At 40.9% G+C, this 17,763-nt stretch overlaps 2 protein-coding genes across 3 annotated transcripts in view; one reads left to right on the plus strand and one right to left on the minus strand.

Moving 5' to 3' along the window:
* The first annotated feature begins 8,277 nt into the window (after nt 1-8,277).
* On the plus strand, nt 8,278-13,853 carry sf3b6 (splicing factor 3b, subunit 6). Its single transcript, XM_014144864.2, has 4 exons — nt 8,278-8,432; nt 11,725-11,843; nt 11,991-12,129; nt 13,474-13,853. Exons 1-4 carry the CDS (start codon nt 8,403-8,405, stop codon nt 13,561-13,563), a joined length of 378 nt encoding a protein of 125 aa, XP_014000339.1. The 5' UTR covers nt 8,278-8,402; the 3' UTR covers nt 13,564-13,853.
* A 457-nt stretch (nt 13,854-14,310) lies between these two features.
* Nucleotides 14,311-17,763, minus strand: part of vsnl1a (visinin-like 1a) — a 61,669-nt gene continuing 58,216 nt past the window's right edge. For both annotated transcript variants that reach the window (XM_014144859.2, XM_014144860.2), the window contains exons 3-4: nt 17,317-17,532; nt 14,311-16,930 (exon numbers count right to left, since the gene is read on the minus strand). In XM_014144859.2, the coding sequence (XP_014000334.1) occupies nt 16,733-16,930; nt 17,317-17,532 (414 nt within the window). In that variant the 3' untranslated portion in view covers nt 14,311-16,732. The remainder of the gene's footprint in view (nt 16,931-17,316; nt 17,533-17,763) is intronic.

Raw genomic sequence — 17,763 nt, forward strand, 5'->3', positions numbered from 1 at the left:
AGAACTACATGGGAGGATCTTGTCAATGATCTCAACGCAGCTGGGACCATAGTCACCAAGAAAACAATTGGTAACACACTACACCGTGAAGGACTGAAATCCTGCAGCTCCCGCAAGGTCCCCCTGCTCAAGAAAGCACATATACATGCCCGTCTGAAGTTTGCCAATGAACATCTGAATGATTCAGAGGACAACTGGGTCAAAGTGTTGTGGTCAGATAAGAACAAAATGGAGCTCTTTGGCATCAACTCAACTCGCCGTGTTTGGAGGAGGAGGAATGCTGCCTATGACCCCAAGAACACCATCCCCACCGTCAAACATGGAGGTGGAAACATTATGCTTTGGGGATGTTTTTCTGCTAAGGGGACAGGACAACTTCACCGCATCAAAGGGACGATGGACGGGGCCATGTACCATCAAATCTTGGGTGAGAACCTCCTTCCCTCAGCCAGGGCATTGAAAATGGGTCGTGGATGGGTATTCCAGCATGACAATGACCCAAAACACACGGCCAAGGCAACAAAGGAGTGGCTCAAGAAGAAGCACATTAAGGTCCTGGAGTGGCCTAGCCAGTCTCCAGACCTTAATCCCATAGAAAATCTGTGGAGGGAGCTGAAGGTTTGAGTTGCCAAACGTCAGCCTCGAAACCTTAATGACTTGGAGAAGATCTGCAAAGAGGAGTGGGACAAAATCCCTCCTGAGATATGTGCAAACCTGGTGGCCAACTACAAGAAACGTCTGACCTCTGTGATTGCCAACAAGGGTTTTGCCACCAAGTACTAAGTCATGTTTTGCAGAGGGGTCAAATACTTATTTCCCTTATTAAAATGCAAATTATTTTATAACATTTTTGACATGCGTTTTTCTGGATGTTTTTGTTGTTATTCTGTCTCTCACTGTTCAAATAAACCTACCATTAAAATTATAGACTGATAATTTCTTTGTCAGTGGGCAAATGTACAAAATCAGCAGGGGATCAAATACTTTTTCCCCTCACTGTAGCTCATGGTTAGCAACATTCATAAAAACAATTTCAGATTTTTGGGGGCTTTTATAACTAGCTAGCTTACTTAGATGATGAAGCAAGGGATTCTTGATACTGTTTGTTTGTATCTGTAGGTGAGGGGTGGGGACCCTACTTCAAGTACTACTTTACTTGTAGCTGTATTATTTTAGTCTGGCTTTTTGGGAGTTTTCAGAGATGGACTGATTAGCAGTGGTGGAAAAAGTTCCCAATTGTTATACTTCAGTAAAAGTACAGATACTTTAATAGAAAGCTACTCAAGTAAAAGTGAAAGTCACCCTGTAAAATACTACTTGAGTAAAAGTCTAAAAGTATTTGGTTTTACATTTATTTAATTATCAAAATTAATTGTAATTGCTAAAATATACTTAACCCTTGTTGTCTTAAGGGTAAAAAGTGACCCACCATTATGTTTAACAGCAGAGAAACCCCCCTAAATTATATATTTTTTCATTACTTTTTGATGACTTTTCTTAGAGTGAACCCAACATTAGAAAAAGTGAAACATCGCCTTTGTTCATATTTCCATGAAAGCTGTACACCACCAGGGTACAAAGATTGTCTTAGGGTCATTTTTGACCCGGCTGTCACGAAATCCATCGTGGTGTTGAAGGGAAGACCAAAATGCAGCGGGTATATGGATACTCATTCTTTTAATTCACAGAAAAGGAGTAAAGCGTCCACAGGAAGAAAAAAATAAATTTAAAAATCCAATAAACACAACTAACACCAGTGTGTCAGGCTCAACAAACAATTCCCCACAAACACACAGACAAACACACCCAACTAATATAGGACTTCCAATCAAAGGCAACACCACACAGCTGCCTTCAATTGGAAGTCCACCCCAATTAACTCTACATAGAAACACCCAACCTAGACAGAACATAGGAAACACAACTTCTTCTGCCACGCCCTGACCAAAACTTAACACCTACTCCACCTGCTGGTCAGGACGTGACACCGGCAGTTATAAAATGATTTACACACCACAAAAACCACAAAGACACACACACACACACAATGAGAAATGTTGATTATGTGTGCTACTGATTGAACTCAGACAGCAGCTCCCGAAGAGGAATATCACCATGGTTGGCACAGTTAGAAAGAACAAGCCTGAGCTCCCCCCTGCACTCCTCGCAACAAGGGGGAGAGAGGCCTTCTCATCAAAGTTTGCCTTCATCTCCCACCACCACTCTAGTTTCTTACCTCCCAAAGAGGAACAAGAATCTGGTCCTCCTGAGCACACTGCACAAAACAGCTGAAATCAGTGATTGTGAGGACAGGAAGCCAGCCATCATCCTGGACTACAACCACAACAAAGGATGTGTGGACAACCTGGACAAGGTGATTGGAACTTACAGCTGCAGGAGAATGACTTCCCGCTGGCCCCTGGTCATCTTCCATAACATCATTGATGTGTCCTCATACAATGCCTTCGTGATATGGAACAAGATCAACCCTGCCTGGATGCCTGATAAGCGGAACAAGAGGAGAGTGTTCCTGGAGCAGCTGGGAAAGGCACTTGTAACCCCAGACATTCAAAGAAGGGAGCGCCTCCCCCGCAAAGCAGCCTCTGCAGCACTTGTGAACGCTGACTGAATCTTGTCCTGATCCACCTGAGGCTGCAGCTGGGGCAGGCAAGAGGAGGAGATGCCAATTCTGCCCCCCAAAGAAGGACTGTAAAACAAATACTATGTGCTGCACATGTGAGAAATACATCTGCAAAGTCCATGCACTCACACTTGCATACTGTCCTACATGTGCTAATTAGAGTTGATTGATTTATGTTCTTCACATTTTTGTTTTGTATCTATCTTATTTTATTCTTATTTATTGTTGTTGTTTATACACCTTATGGGTGGGGGCAATGGTTAAAAAATGGGAGAAGACTAGTATTTTGTAGTTGAATTCCTCATTGTACAATATATAACAATATATCACTATATTGCCAAAAAAGTTCAAGACTGTTATTGTTTCCCTTCAATAAAATGCATTCAAAACTACTTTCTGCACATTTCTGCAACTTTCTTAGGCTATACAAGTGCTATCTCTTGCTAAAAAATGAATGTTTACACCTATGCAGTACCTTTAGTAATAATAATAATAATAATAAACCTCTACTTTAGTTCAGAAAACAGTTATGACACTGGGTTGTAATAAAAAAGAGTGGTGTTCACTGATTTAATGCAGTCTTTCTGCATTGTGAAGCGGGGAAACCCAGATATTCACAAAAGTTTTTGATGAATGACAGGTTGTTTCATAATGCAAAATAGATTTGGGGTGTAATATTCAATTAAGCTGCTTTATTTTAGGGGCTTAGTGAAGGCGGGTCATTTTTTTACCCTTAGGACAAGGGGAGTATACAGAATGTTAAGACTACACAAGGGTTAATTATCAAAAGTAGAATAAAAGTATAACTCATTTCAAATTCCTTATATTAAGCAAATTCCCGGATAGCCAGGGGCACACTCCACCACTCAGACATTATTTACAAAAGATGCATTTGTGTTTAGTGAGTTCGCCCGACCATAGTTCCCGTGTGGCTCAGTTGGTAGAGCATGGTGTTTGCAACACCAGGGTTGTGGGTTTGATTCCCATGGGGAACCAGTATGGGGGGGAAAATGTATGAAAGGTATGCATTCACTACTGTAAGTTGCTCTGCATAAGAGTGTCTGCCAAATGATGTAAATGTATAGGCAGTAGGGATGACCATGTGTTCTCTTGATAAGTGCATGAATTTCACCATTTTCCTGTACTGCTAAACATTCAAAATGTACCAGGTACTTTGGGTTGTCAGGGAAAATGTATGGAGTAAAAAGTATAACATCTTCTTTAGGAATGTAGAAAAGTAAAAGTTGTCAAAAATATGAATAGTAAAGTGAAGTACAGATACCCCCAAAAACTACTTAAGTAGTACTTTAAAGTATGTTTACTTCAGTACTATACACCACTATCTCTCATTGACCTCGTAGAAAAACTCCTTGCTTGGTTAGAGAAAAAAATAAAAACTGCTGGAGAGAGATAGATTTTCCACCGAGTTGGGCCTCTCTCTTCCTCTTACTCTGTCTGTATTGATGGTGCGTTCAAGACAACATTTTTTTAGGAATGTAGTGAAGTAAAAGTAAAAGTTGTCAAAAATATAAGTAGTAAAATAAAGTACAGATACACCAAAAAAATACTTAAGTAGTACTTTAAAGTACTTTTACATCACTGCTGATTAGCATCCTATTTTAATTTAAAATGTTATTTATTTAACTTGGCAAGTCAGTTATGAACAATTTCTTATGTACAATGACGGCCTACACCGGGCCAATTGTGCACCGCCCTACGGGACTCCCAATCACGGCCGGTTATAATACAGCCTGGATTCAAACCAGGGTGTCTGTAGTGACGCCTCAACACTTAGATGCAGTGCCTTAGACCGCTGCCCCACTCAGGAGGCCCAACAGTAAGTCAACAGTGTGCTTACTTTACTGCGGGAAAACATTGATATGTTTGCTGTAAGGCTCTGGACAGCAGATCATTAGTATAGCTAGTAGGCAAGGTTATGTAACCTTATTTAGTCCTACCTGCTACGGTGGGATTTAAATGAATTGTTATTCACACATTTGTTTTTTTAGGTAGAATTACTATCATGTTAATGATGCCAAATTGCTAACCTTATTTGCACCTTCTCTATTCCAGAACCAATGGGTGTCTGCGAGTCTTATCACCTCTCAATTAGGTAAGCTGTTTCAATCTGGAACACTATTATTCTGCTTTGGTCTGTTTCAGACATTGGAGGAAGTCCTGAAGAGCAGGAGTTTTGTCCCAGGCCAACTCTAACACCTGACTTAAATGATCAACATACCAAATCACGGCGATATAGGGATGTATTTATATATAATGCAAGCTCCACTCTCAAATTGAAGTTGAACTTGTTGATATAAAATAAAATAAAACAACTTTTCTGTTAAAAATAAATAAATAAATAAAACAGATCTGATCCCTACACAGGCTCAAGGGGAACCTGGGATGGTAGGTCTTCCAGCACCAGTACCCCTTGCAAGTCTTCAGATGTAAAATTCTTGAGTGCCAAAAACTTTTCTGCCGCAGCCACAATAATGTCTGGTTTCTTCGACTTCTTTGAGACTTGTGCTGTACAGTTTATAACTGTGGCAATGAACGCAACAAAGTCCACCTTTTTAACAAACGTTATCTTTTGTCTGACAGCAAACATTTACTACAGTCTGTGATGTAGCCACTACCATATCTTTGCTAGCATCACTTATTTTCTCAATTATTTTAATCACCGCATAGGAGATTCGATTGACAGCTCTAACATTTGCTACCTCAGTCTCCTTCACCCTTACAAGGCACTTCAGGAACTCAGGATCATGATCCCCACCACAATTGCAACACCGCCGTTCTTCTACACACCGTTCTTCAGTATATTCTGTTCGTCTGCACACACTTGAAACATGGCCAAATTAAACAATTTACATTGCAGTGGTTTGAAAACGAAAGCTCTTAGGTCGTATCTTACATAACCAAGCTTCACATGCGTAGGTATTTGCTCTTGATCAAAAAACAACAGAACAGACAGACCTTCTTATTTTTCTCCATTCGCCCAGCGGGTCAGACGCCAGAAACCAACCACACCAGGAATTCTCTTCAGGTATTCAGCCTGAACATCTGTCGTCACCCCTGAGATGACTCCTTTGATGAGTGCTCTACTCAGAAGTTCAAAACTTCCGGATTCTTTTGTGGCCCACTGCAATCTTCCTCAGCTCTTTAGAAATACATACCTGGTCACTCTGACAGACTTCACTTTTCCAAGCGCTTAGTTCACCATTTGACACCTCAAACAGGTTTCCCACATGCATCCTTAACTCAACAAATGCCGAAAAAAAAAATTGACAAATAAAACACATCCCAACAAGAAGCGATTCATGATCATTTACACATGTATCCTCTACTCCAATTTTAGACAATTTCCTTTTTGTTCCAGTTTTCGTTACTACTACTACCAAATTTACTTGACGCGCTGCTTAATTCGAACTCAGCATCCACTTCCGCCAACTTCCACCACTCGTGCTCTGATCCGGTAGCTGCCTTTAGTTTCCTCTCCATCTGTAGGCTATTGTACTGGCCTGCGTGGTACAGTCTTTCATATGTGTCGTAGTATTGCTTAGTTTATCATTTGTGTCAACTTTGAGTTCAATCTCAGCCAAAGATTGTTAACTTCCTCCATGTTGTACTTGTCCTATCGACGCAGACACGAATTCATTCAAGCAGCACTTTGAGAGCAAGCATCCCAAGTCTACAATGGTCCCAGTACTGGTTGATGTGCAAGCCTAAGTGTACCTACAGCTGGGGTAAGATTCTTCCATCATTCACACACACAGTAGACATAGTGTAAACCACCATGTTGTCTACAAAAGGCTGTCCTCAATGCTTAAGTTGTATTGCCTATGGCTCAATTTGTGGATAGGCTGTGATCACTCATCGTCTTTAATGTTGTGATTCAGACACATGATGACCACGATTTGAATGCTGCAACTGAGACGGAATGACATTGAGGGACACACGCGAGACCCCGAGTATGACTGAACATGGGCCGGATAGTTGTGATAACGACCTAAAAGAGGTGCAGAAGCACACCAGCACCCCATTCTATGTGTATTCCATGGCCAACCATCTCTCTAACTACCTCTTATTCTACACTGTAACTACCCCTTATTCCACACAACTCCACACAACTCCAACACCATCAAGTTCATTGACAACTCAACGGTGGAAGGCCTGACCAGGCCTACAGGGGGGAGGTCAGTGACCTGGGAGTGTGGTGCTGGAGCAACAACCTCTCCCTCAATGTCAGCAAGATCAAGGAGCTGATCATGGACTACAGGAAAACGGGGGTGAGCACGCCCCCATCCACATCGACGGGGCGGCAGTGGAGCAGGTAGCTACTGCTACTCTCTGGTTATCATATATGCATAGTCTCTTTAACCATATCTACATGTACATACTACCTCAGTCAGCCCGACTAACCGTTGCCTGTATGTAGCTTTGCTACCGTATATATCCTCGCTACTGTTATTTTTCACTGTCTTTTTACTGTTGTTTTTATTTCTTTACTTACCTATTGTTCACCTTATACCTTTTTTTGTTGTTGAAATTGCACTGTTGGTTAGAGCCTGTAAGTAAGCATTTCACTGTAAGGTCTACACATGTTGTATTCGGCGCACATGACAAATAAACTTTGATTTGATTTGAGATAGCTTCAAGTTCCTCTGCGTCCAAATCACTTAAAATGGTCCAAACGCACACGCAACTGTCATGAAGAAGGCGCGACAGTGCCTCTTCCCCCTTAGGAGGTTGAAAAAGTTTGGCATGGGCCCTCAGCAGATCCTCAAAAGGTTCTACAGCTGTACCACTGAGAGCATATTAACTGGCTTCATCAGTGCTTGGTATGGCACTAGCAACGCCCTTAATCGCATGGGGCTACAGAGCAGGAATGGCGCTACAGTGCAGACAGCCCAGTACATCACTGGCGCCGAGCTCTGTGCCATCCAGGACCTCTATATCAGGTGGTGTGAAAAGAAGGCCCGGAAAATCGTTAAAGACCTTAACCACCCAAGCCATAGACGATTTTGTCTGCTGCCGCATGGCAAGAGGTACCGGTGCATCAAGTCTGACACCAACAGGCTCTTGGAACAGCTTGTATCCCCAAGCAATACGACTGATACAATAAATAGCTACGCAGACTATAACCTTGTATGTTTATTGACCTTTTATTTCAGTTTTTGCACTGTCTCTATGCACACTCAAAGGGCCCTACACACTCACACACACTGTCAATCGAGTGATCTGGATACCCTCATTGTGAAGAAAGTGGATTTTGTGGCATTTATAGCCACAGTGATTAATTGTACAGCACAAGTGTCTAATAAGTCCAAAAAGCTGGATATCATTATATCTGCAGCCAAAAAGTTTTTGGGGCACCAAGACTTCACGGTAGAAGCACAAAAATAACTATTGTCGCTAGGAAATGTTTTGCCCTCACAGGAGGCTTCTGAGCCTGATTAGAATGAGATTTTTACAGAAAAGCAGGTTAATTTTGTTTAGTTAATAAATGTTTTGGTAGTTTGTATCATATTTTATTAATTTTTGCCCAACTGTTTTCCTTTTGGATCCTTATTATTCACCAGCACAGTAGGTGGCGGAATGCACATGTAATTGTTGCGAAAGCCATTACACCATAGAATAAGAAGAAGCAGCCGCAGAACCGTCTGGAAACGGAAATACGTAAACAAGCTGCGTCTGTTTGTCGACCACCAAACCAGTACTCTATTTTTTTTCTTAGAGTTTGTACAGAAAACATACAACTATGGCTATGCAAGCAGCTAAACGAGCTAATGTAAGTTCACATCTATCATGTTTTTTGTTGTGTTGAAATGATAGCGACAATCAACTGAGTCAGGTTTACCTTCTATAAATACAGAATTAGCGTGGTAGCTGGATGGCTGGCGACGCGTACTGTTAGCTAGCTAGCTCACTTAGCTAACGACGTTAGTTAGCGACGTTAACGTTATTAAGAAACGCTAAATAAAGGCGGATGGCTTCGTCGATTAATTTGTATTTTATGAAGACATTAACTATAAAACACAATTTAAATGTAATTTTTGGAGGGAAATTAAAGCTGGCTTTTTTTACTGAAGTCTCGAGCTAGAAAGCTAACTATGCGAGTTGGCTAGCTAGTTAACGTTAGCTAGTAGTAGCTTCCTTTCAACTGTGTAACTATAACGTTAACATTACTGTTTATAACTTGGCACAGCTGTTGATACTTATTTTACTTGATTTTGTTATAAATAAAGCCCCGTTTTCACCGGCACTTAAAATTAAGGCCAAATTAGAGTTGGCTCGAATGAAATTCTCAAATTCGAGCTGGGTCGAGGGAAACCCAGCTCGAATCACAACTTTCACAACTTGTGCCAGCTCAATTAGAATTCGGGCTGGTGACGCCTTTATTATGCTACCACCAAGCTGATCACTGCTGGATGCGCCACAGCGGTCTAAGGCACTGCATCTCAGTGCTAGAGGCGTCACTACAGACCCTGGTTCGATTCCACACAGTTTCACAACCGGCCGTAATTGGGAGTCCGATAGGGCAGCCCACAATTGGCCCAGCATCGTCCGGGGTAGGCCGTCATTGTAAATTAGAGTTTGTTCTTAAATAACTTGCCTAGTTAAATATAAAACTAGTGGTGCATGACTCCGACCCTTGTGATTGGAGTCGTAGGAGTCAACTCTGGCTCTACTCCCTAAACGCGCTGAGACAATGCACACACAATATTATTTTACCTTTATTTCAACAAGGAACACAGACTGAGACCAAGGTCTCTTTTACAGCTGTGCCCTGCGTATACATGTTTACACATAAAGTTTAGGTACAATGATTAAGAAAACGATCACAGATAACACAAAAAAAAATACAGCAACAGATTACATTTACACAGGTTATTCCCCTAACAGCACAAGAACTTGCTTTACCCAAAACAGTTACAAGCAATATAAAAATCCTCCAATAAATGTTTAAAATGGGCAAGGGGGACAAGAGTCTCAAGTTTAAGTTTAGTCTGCAGGCTATTCCATAGGCAAGGAGCATAACAGGAAAAGGCAGCCATACTCAACTCTGGAAATCGCATGGGCCTCAAGTGTAATCCATGCTTGAGACCTGGCTTTAGGAATTATAATTCTAATATTGATGAGTGATGATAAATGAGAAGGTAGCTTATTCTGAAGTGCTTTATAGACAAACACGAGAGCATGTTGTTCTCGTCTCATAGACAGCGAAGTCCAACCATCATTTTGATATAAAACACTGGTGAGTTCTGTAGCTAGCACATGTAATAAACCTAAGTGCGCAATGATAAGTAGCATCCAGCGATTTAATTGTTGATGCCGTAGCATGCATGTAAATAATATCCCCATAATCTATAACAGACAAAAGTAGCTTGCACAATTTGTCTTCTATTTGTAGAGGACAAAAATGTCCTGTTTATATAGAGGAAGCCTAGCTTGATTTTTAGCCGTTTACAAAGTTCCAATACACCATCTCATTATTATGGAGTCCTACTAGGAAGACTACATTTGTGTTCTAGTGGAATGACATGAGCATGACGCTGCCCATTTCCCTATAAAAGGCCTATTTTAGTTTGAATATAGAAGGTGACGTGTGAACTAGAATATTAGTGATATATCTGCTGTGTGAAGCTTTGACGGATCCCATTGGATGATGTGTGCACTCTACGCTGATAAGCCAATTCTTTTCCATGTTATAGCCTTGTTCAGACAGGCATTACTAGAGATGTTGGTTCTGTAATTATTATCCAAGCATGTGTGTTATTCCAGATGATGATTCACACAGGATTTGTTTTTTCAAAATGCCCCTTATAATTATTTTTCTTCAAATTGAATTGGCTCTTATAACAGAAGCCTGGAGGTTATTGTAGGTGTGAAGATATTTCACCGTCATGTCTAGATGATAACAGGCTACACTGATAACTCGTGCTTGGCTGCCGTATGTATAGTTCTCCCATAATATTTACATTGATGAAGTGTGCTCATAATCATTATTTTAGCGATCTATCCTTGGTAGATGTCCTTCCTGATAACAATGCCCCACATCCTGCTGATTTGCGCTTCTGAACCGCATTTGCACTTGACTATGTTTATGGATGAGAAAGTGAACTTGCCATTTCCAACTGGTTTAGCGGGGAGGCTGCTTTGCGATTTATTACCTAGGACATTGCTCTTCAACCCTGTTCGTGGAGAGCTACCATCCTGTAGGTTTTCACTCCAACCCAAAACTAGTGCATCTGATTCAACAATTAGCTGGTTGATAAACTGAATCAGGTTAATTATAACTTGGGTTGGAGTAAAAACCTACAGTAAGGTAACTCTCCAGGAACAGGGTTGGTGAGCCCTGACCTAGGACATCAACAGCCATCCAGTCTTTCATTAAATAAGCTATAGGCAATACTTTTTATTGCACATTTAGGCCTAATTAAACTGATGCATTTGGTAATGTTCAACTTCAATTCACTGACACTATGAAGAATAGCTTAGCCATTCTCATTGATAGCCTAATATATACTGTTGGTGAATTTACGAGGCATTGCTAAATACAGATGACCAAGATATCGTCTATGCGCACGGTTCTGATCCTCTCTCCCTCGCCTGCTCCGCTTTCTCTTTACTATGAAGAACGCTGGTGTCTGTTGCATGTAGAATAGCTCTGCCTACTCATTGATAGCCCCTACTTTAGTGAACTTGCGCGAGACATTGCAAGCCAAGAAATACAGCATTGCGATTGAACTGTCCATCGGTAATCAAAAGATGTAGTCTGCCTGCCTGACTGGTTGCCGACAAGCCTGGCTGTGCCCCTCCAATCTCTCTCTCCCTCCCTCGCTAGCTCGCTCTTTCTTTGCTGTCCTGGTGAGGGTGAATTAAATTCTCCAATATCATGCTAGCAATATTAGCAAAGCCAGCTGCAGTCACATATTGGCTACCTATCAACATAACATATTTTATTTCTGGAGGCAGTAGCAACGCAATTTGAGCCAGCCTAACCTGGGTTGATTTCAAAGTGCCAATGGAAACATGGCTTAAATGGAGCTTATCAGTTACGAATTCTGTTTCCTTTGCAGATTCGATTACCACCTGAAGTCAACAGAATACTCTACATTAGAAATCTACCATACAAGATCACAGCTGAAGAAATGTACGACATCTTTGGGAAATATGGACCAATACGACAGATTCGAACGTAAGTCAAAGATTGTTGCTCTGGATGGGATCAGCCCAATTCTAGGTATTATCTTCTTGTGTGTAGTCTGCAGAACTGTGGCAGGTGTTCAACCACAAAGTCTCATCCTTGTCTTCTATGTCTGTCTTGTTGTGCCCTGTTTTTCAGTGGAAACACACCGGAATCAAGAGGGACAGCTTACGTAGTCTACGAGGATATCTTTGATGCCAAGAACGCCTGCGATCACCTGTCTGGATTCAATGTCTGTAACAGATATCTTGTAGTTTTATACTACAATGCAAACAGGGTACGTAGACCTATGTATGATCTATTCTATCAAGGACCTTGCAAAGTCTCTTACCATTGTCGATAAATCATGTCAAAGGGGTATCTAGTAGGGATTAATAACTTTCATCGCTTTGTAGATAAGAGAAATTATACTGAACAAACAGTGTAGTCAATGCTGGTACTTTACATTTTACCCTGTAGGTGTCTGGAGGAAGTCCAGATCTGTGATCATTTTAATTAAACTGAGACAAAGTAATTTGTTGCCACGAGCAACAGGGTGAACCACAGATATTGCAGACAAGCGATGCAAGATGATGCACTCACACAGAGGATTTGCATGGGTGCGCTACTGCGCGTCACTCTGCTGCAATGTGAAGCTGCGGGACCAATACATCGGAGAAGTTTAGCCTCCCTCATCGCACTGGTTATGACCAACGTACCGTCTCCGTAACGTGATCCGCAGTTTTAACAACTCGCGCTGATCTATGAGACGTGATATACCACATGCAAAAGGCAGCATGTCTACGAACCAAGGCTAGCTTGAAGCAGTGTAGTTTTGCCCTTTTAGTCTATGTTTCTTGGCAGCCAGAGCATGGCAGAGACATAGATTCACAGAAATGCATAATATCAAATATAAATTCACAAATCTTCAATAATAAATAGGAAAATGGCACTTGGAAAATCCCTTTTGGATCGGTGCCTTGCCGGCTTCTCAGGGAGGGTGGGGTCGAGCACACCCGCTGACCAGAGCGGCCATTTGTGGTGTTTATAAAAATATATATTAGTAGGAAAATGGCAACTCATCCTGGCCTGCACACGTTGAAAGGTTCAGTCTCACATTTTAGGTGTGTATTTAAAAAAAGACAAAGTACATTCTACATTGGATGATCTAGCTAGCTGTATTGATCACTTCACTTGCTATACTCCCAATTTCATTGGACATTTGATAAAATTACAAGGTTACTTACCCGTAAATTCTTTAGCTTTAAGAAAAGTTGAATGTTTACGGATAAAACCAGAGAAAATCGCAGCTATTGCGTCACTGACGTTTGTGGCCACACATCTCGTCATGCTCCCAGTGCAGCACCCTGAAAACCACGTTGACGGAGGTATGACGGTACGCTCTCGTCACGCTGTCTATGTAGTTTCACTGCTCGTTGTTGTGGATGTCGGCCCGATATTGCAGTTTACTATGTACATCACTGACTCTACCATTAAGGAGCTAATGTGAGGTAAATGTTGTAATCAATGTAAAAAGAAATTGCCTGACAGGTCTGCCTGTCTGATTTGTAAAAAAACAATGTATAGTTTTGCACTTGAGCATGTATAATTCATGGTCTCCATTTCACGCTTTCTCTCACAGGCGTTCCAGAAGATGGACACAAAGAAGAAAGAGGAGCAGCTGAAGCTTCTGAAGGAGAAATACGGCATCAACACAGATCCCCCAAAATAGACTCACCTTTTTCCCCTTTTCCCCATTGTCCTTCCCTGGTACAGAATGTGCATTTTGACAAGTGTGAAATTGTTTGTCGCAAAATTTAGCATGCAGGTATTTTCTACTTTTGTTAGATTTCATTGCCTTTGGCAGGCTTGTTTGTCTTTTTACTTCATTTGTTTCTGTGGTGCATATTGAACACATACCATCTCTGAAAAATCTTCCACAAAATGTATGCATCAAAAATCTATTCATACAAATTCACTTTTAGATTTCAGATTCTGTCAAATAAATGTATTTCGGTAAAATGGTCCTTTTTATAAAAGCTGCTGGCCATACGTCTTGCATGAATGCACATCTGTTATGGCACTCTTGGTGAAAAAGTAACGAGGTCCAGGTCAAAGTAGAGGTATAGGTCACAATCGTTGCATACAGGCACACACGATTGCCTGCAGTTCTATTGTATATTATATACATGCAATGCGCGGGGTCTTTCACACTATCCTGAACCAGGGATCTTTGCAGTCAGTATTTCACAGTATAACATCAGTCTGCTTTATTTTCACATAACTTTGTCTCAGCTAACACCATATTTGTCATGGGGGTAGTTCAGCTCGTCTTTAGAGAACTGAGATGTTCTGGGAGTTGGTAGATCTATACCCAAGACATCAACAAGAGGACAATCTCTACCATTGGTTTGCCTGCGTATTCTAATATCACTGACACAAGTGACATCTGGTGGCTATATGCAGTACACTTTCAGAAAACAGCCCATAGTTATTTTATTAGTTTAAATCACAACACGAGTAGTGCAGCCATGTTATCAGGGACACAATACATGCTACATGTACAAAATAATCCTTTAGTTGACACTGTTGCCTTTGCTTACATTTGGTATCTGATTAATAATAGTTTTAAGTACAAACATTTCTGGGCAAAGATGTTCATGTGAAGTTTCAGATTACAAACGGTCAGACTAATTTCTTGAGGAATGATGGTGGACTTGGTCTTGATATCGCAGTCAATTTGAAAATAAATGAATCAAATAACTCCTCCCAAATGTGCAGATGGCATGTGAAACGAAATGGGTGGTTAGTTACCAAATTGCAACTAGTGATTTATATAAGCCGTGTCTGCAATCTTTAAACAAGGCAACAGTAAACATGTCCTCCCCCACCAATGATACAGCGCCCTCCCTTGGTCCAATTGGGATCGTGTGACAAACACATTTCTGTTAATTACTATAGCGCCTGCCTAGGTCCATTCAGTGTAATTTAGTAAACGCTGGATCTCTATGGCAAGACGCATTATTCACCAAAGTTTTGTCCAAATCGGGCCAGAGCTGTCTGTGAGATTGCGTGTGACCATCGTACGGAGACAGATCCACAGTACCGAGACAATGAAGGTGTACAGGTGAATTAATATTTCCAGTCAAGCTGGGGTCTCATAGCCTGCTGCCAGATCCGTTTGTGCTGTCTTGCCAACTCCTTTGTCGCACCGTGACAAGATGGCACAAACCGATCTGGGACCAGGCCAGGGGTCTCGGGCTATTTCTAAGCTGTTGTCTTTATTGGAGAATAGGATACAGTGCACCTGAAAAGGAAGGAGCTACTATACAGTTTGTATGCTTCAGTGAGAGGAATAAAAAAGTACAAAAAGTTGATCAATAAAGAGGAGCGCGTCGTTGGGTACACTTTGGGCAAACTGTATAGCCTACCAAAACATGGTTTAAGGGGTTTTGTCCTCTTGGCTTGGTTCATAAAGTATGGCATTCACTTGTTCTTTCAACACATTGCTCTTTTTTTACACTCGTTTTTAAACTGAAAGAGACAAACGGTATGAGATAATATCAATCAATGTCTAACACAATGTCGCACTGGCCTTAGATCATTTCCTCTTTATATCTATGAGTGGTATTAATAAACTCATGACAGGAACTTCATTGAATTCAGCACATTGATATGCAACCTGTATCTTCATTGAAGAAATGGTGTGATGACATAGACCAAAACTAAGTGGAGCAATAATACGTAGGATAAAATACACTATAAAACTCTACATTGTTATTGGGCTGCGCTAATTTTCAGATAGATGTTACATTGCCTCTCATTAGTTATGCCTCATAGGCTATACTTCCCCCGACAATACTGATGTGGTTTTATTTCAATGTATTTCATTTATTTCGGTCCAAATCAGCCAAATATTTTTCTTGTATTCATACAGACTTTTGGTTTTGTTGTTAAATATGGCACATTCAATATCTCCTCGTTCAAAATGGGCTCATGAGATGGTAGATTTTAAATAGGGGTATGTTTACTATTATTATTATTATTAACTATTATTATCTACAAGGAACATGCTCCCACAAAAATAATGTCTTGACAAATCACAAACAACACATCCCATTCATCAATACTTGTGACCTATACTGTAATATGTTTTTCATATTCAAATATTTTATGTTTAACTGTTTAACGGCGTTTCGTTCATAGGCTTTGTCTTCGTTATTCTTATAGGATGCAAAATAAGGAGATCATTCTTAAGGCAAAACCTAAAGGCATGCAAATGAACTACATTTATATTCACCAACAGTACAAGCACATTTGGAAGGAAACGTTTGTGATGAATAGGCTACTAATCCATCTCTTTATCTATCCAAATCTAATCTTTTATAAGAATGGATACATGGTTTATCAGAAACAGCTACGTTACCATAGGAATTTGATTTGGTTGACATTACTCAATATATGAAACACATAGATAGCGTCAGTAAACTCAGAACAATAAAGTTGTAGCGTAATTCAACATAGCACATCACTGATGCTCAAGCTCCAGTGGAATGAGTGTATGGAAAATACTTTGCACACTTCACATTTTGGCAGTTGATTTTAAATAATTGAAATATAATATTTATATATCTATATATTTGTGCGTAGTGTGAATATGTAGTGAGTGTGTGGTTTGTTTGTATCTTATGGGGTGTGTGTAGCTCGTTATGTGTGTGTATATGTACGTATAAATTGTTTCTAGCAAATAACATTCTCATGCACACAAGTGTTTCAAACATCAAGAAGCGGATCCATTGAAAGGTAGTCCAAGCATATTTTTTTCAGTGGAAATAGCTGCAAACTGAATGGAACATGAATCTTCTGTGCAGTCTGTGGCGGTTCTCAAGCTCCCCTCTCCTCTATTTCTGCAGGTCACACTGCAGGAGTAATACAATGGAAGGGTCGCTCTTTGCTGCCTCTTTGAACTCGTCCAGTGATATCTGGTCGTCGTTGTTCTTGTCCATCTTGCTGAAGATCTTGTCCACTCGCTGCTCAGGCGTCAGGCCGTCCTCATTCATCTTCATCATGATCACAGTCCCCACCATCTTGTAGATGGCCTTCACAGAGGGGGAGAAATTAGAGTTCAATCATTGTTTACTAAAGTAGAGACATTTATAGGTCAAACACGTTCTCCGAAAAACCCAACCTGATTTGTATTCAAGGCACCTACTGTACGAGGGCATTAAGGGCAAGAGGAGGAAATGTAAACGTTCAGAAGGAAAAGAGTCAAATCTAAAGTGCAGAACAAAAGGCATTTGAGAAAGACCCCGTAACCATGACTAATATTTCAACACCTTAACTCATATGACATGAATAGCTGAACCAAAGAGATTTGGTTGCATCCTAAACGGTACCATATTCCCTATATAGTGAACTACTTTTGACCAGAGCCCTATGGGCCCCGATTATGATTCAAGCTTAATCTGTACGGGCTGAACTCTACCTCAATGATCTCCAGCATCTCCACTCGTGTGATCTTGCCATCTCCATCTAGGTCGTACATGTTGAAGGCCCAGTTGAGTTTCTGTTCGAAGCTGCCTCGAGATGTAATAGACAGGGCACAGATGAACTCTCTGAAATCGATGGTGCCGTCCCCGTTCTTATCAAAGGTCCTGAATGCATGCTGGGCAAACTTTGAAGCATCTCCATAGGGGAAAAACTGAAAGAGAGAAAAAGAACAGAAGAGATCCCATTTGTATTAGTTACAAGGGGAACCCCAGCCTCACAAGCAGGTTCATCAATCATTCAAGACGATACCACATGTAGCTGTCTATACCTTTGATATTAGTTCATGGCACATACAGTACTGTACAGTACATGATGTGCCTGATCGCCATCCTACTAAGCTGTGTGTGTGTGTGTGTGTGTGTGTGTGTGTGTGTGTGTGTGT

This window comes from Salmo salar, chromosome ssa15, assembly GCF_905237065.1.
Source record: "Salmo salar chromosome ssa15, Ssal_v3.1, whole genome shotgun sequence".
NCBI classification, from domain to species: Eukaryota; Metazoa; Chordata; class Actinopteri; order Salmoniformes; family Salmonidae; genus Salmo; species Salmo salar.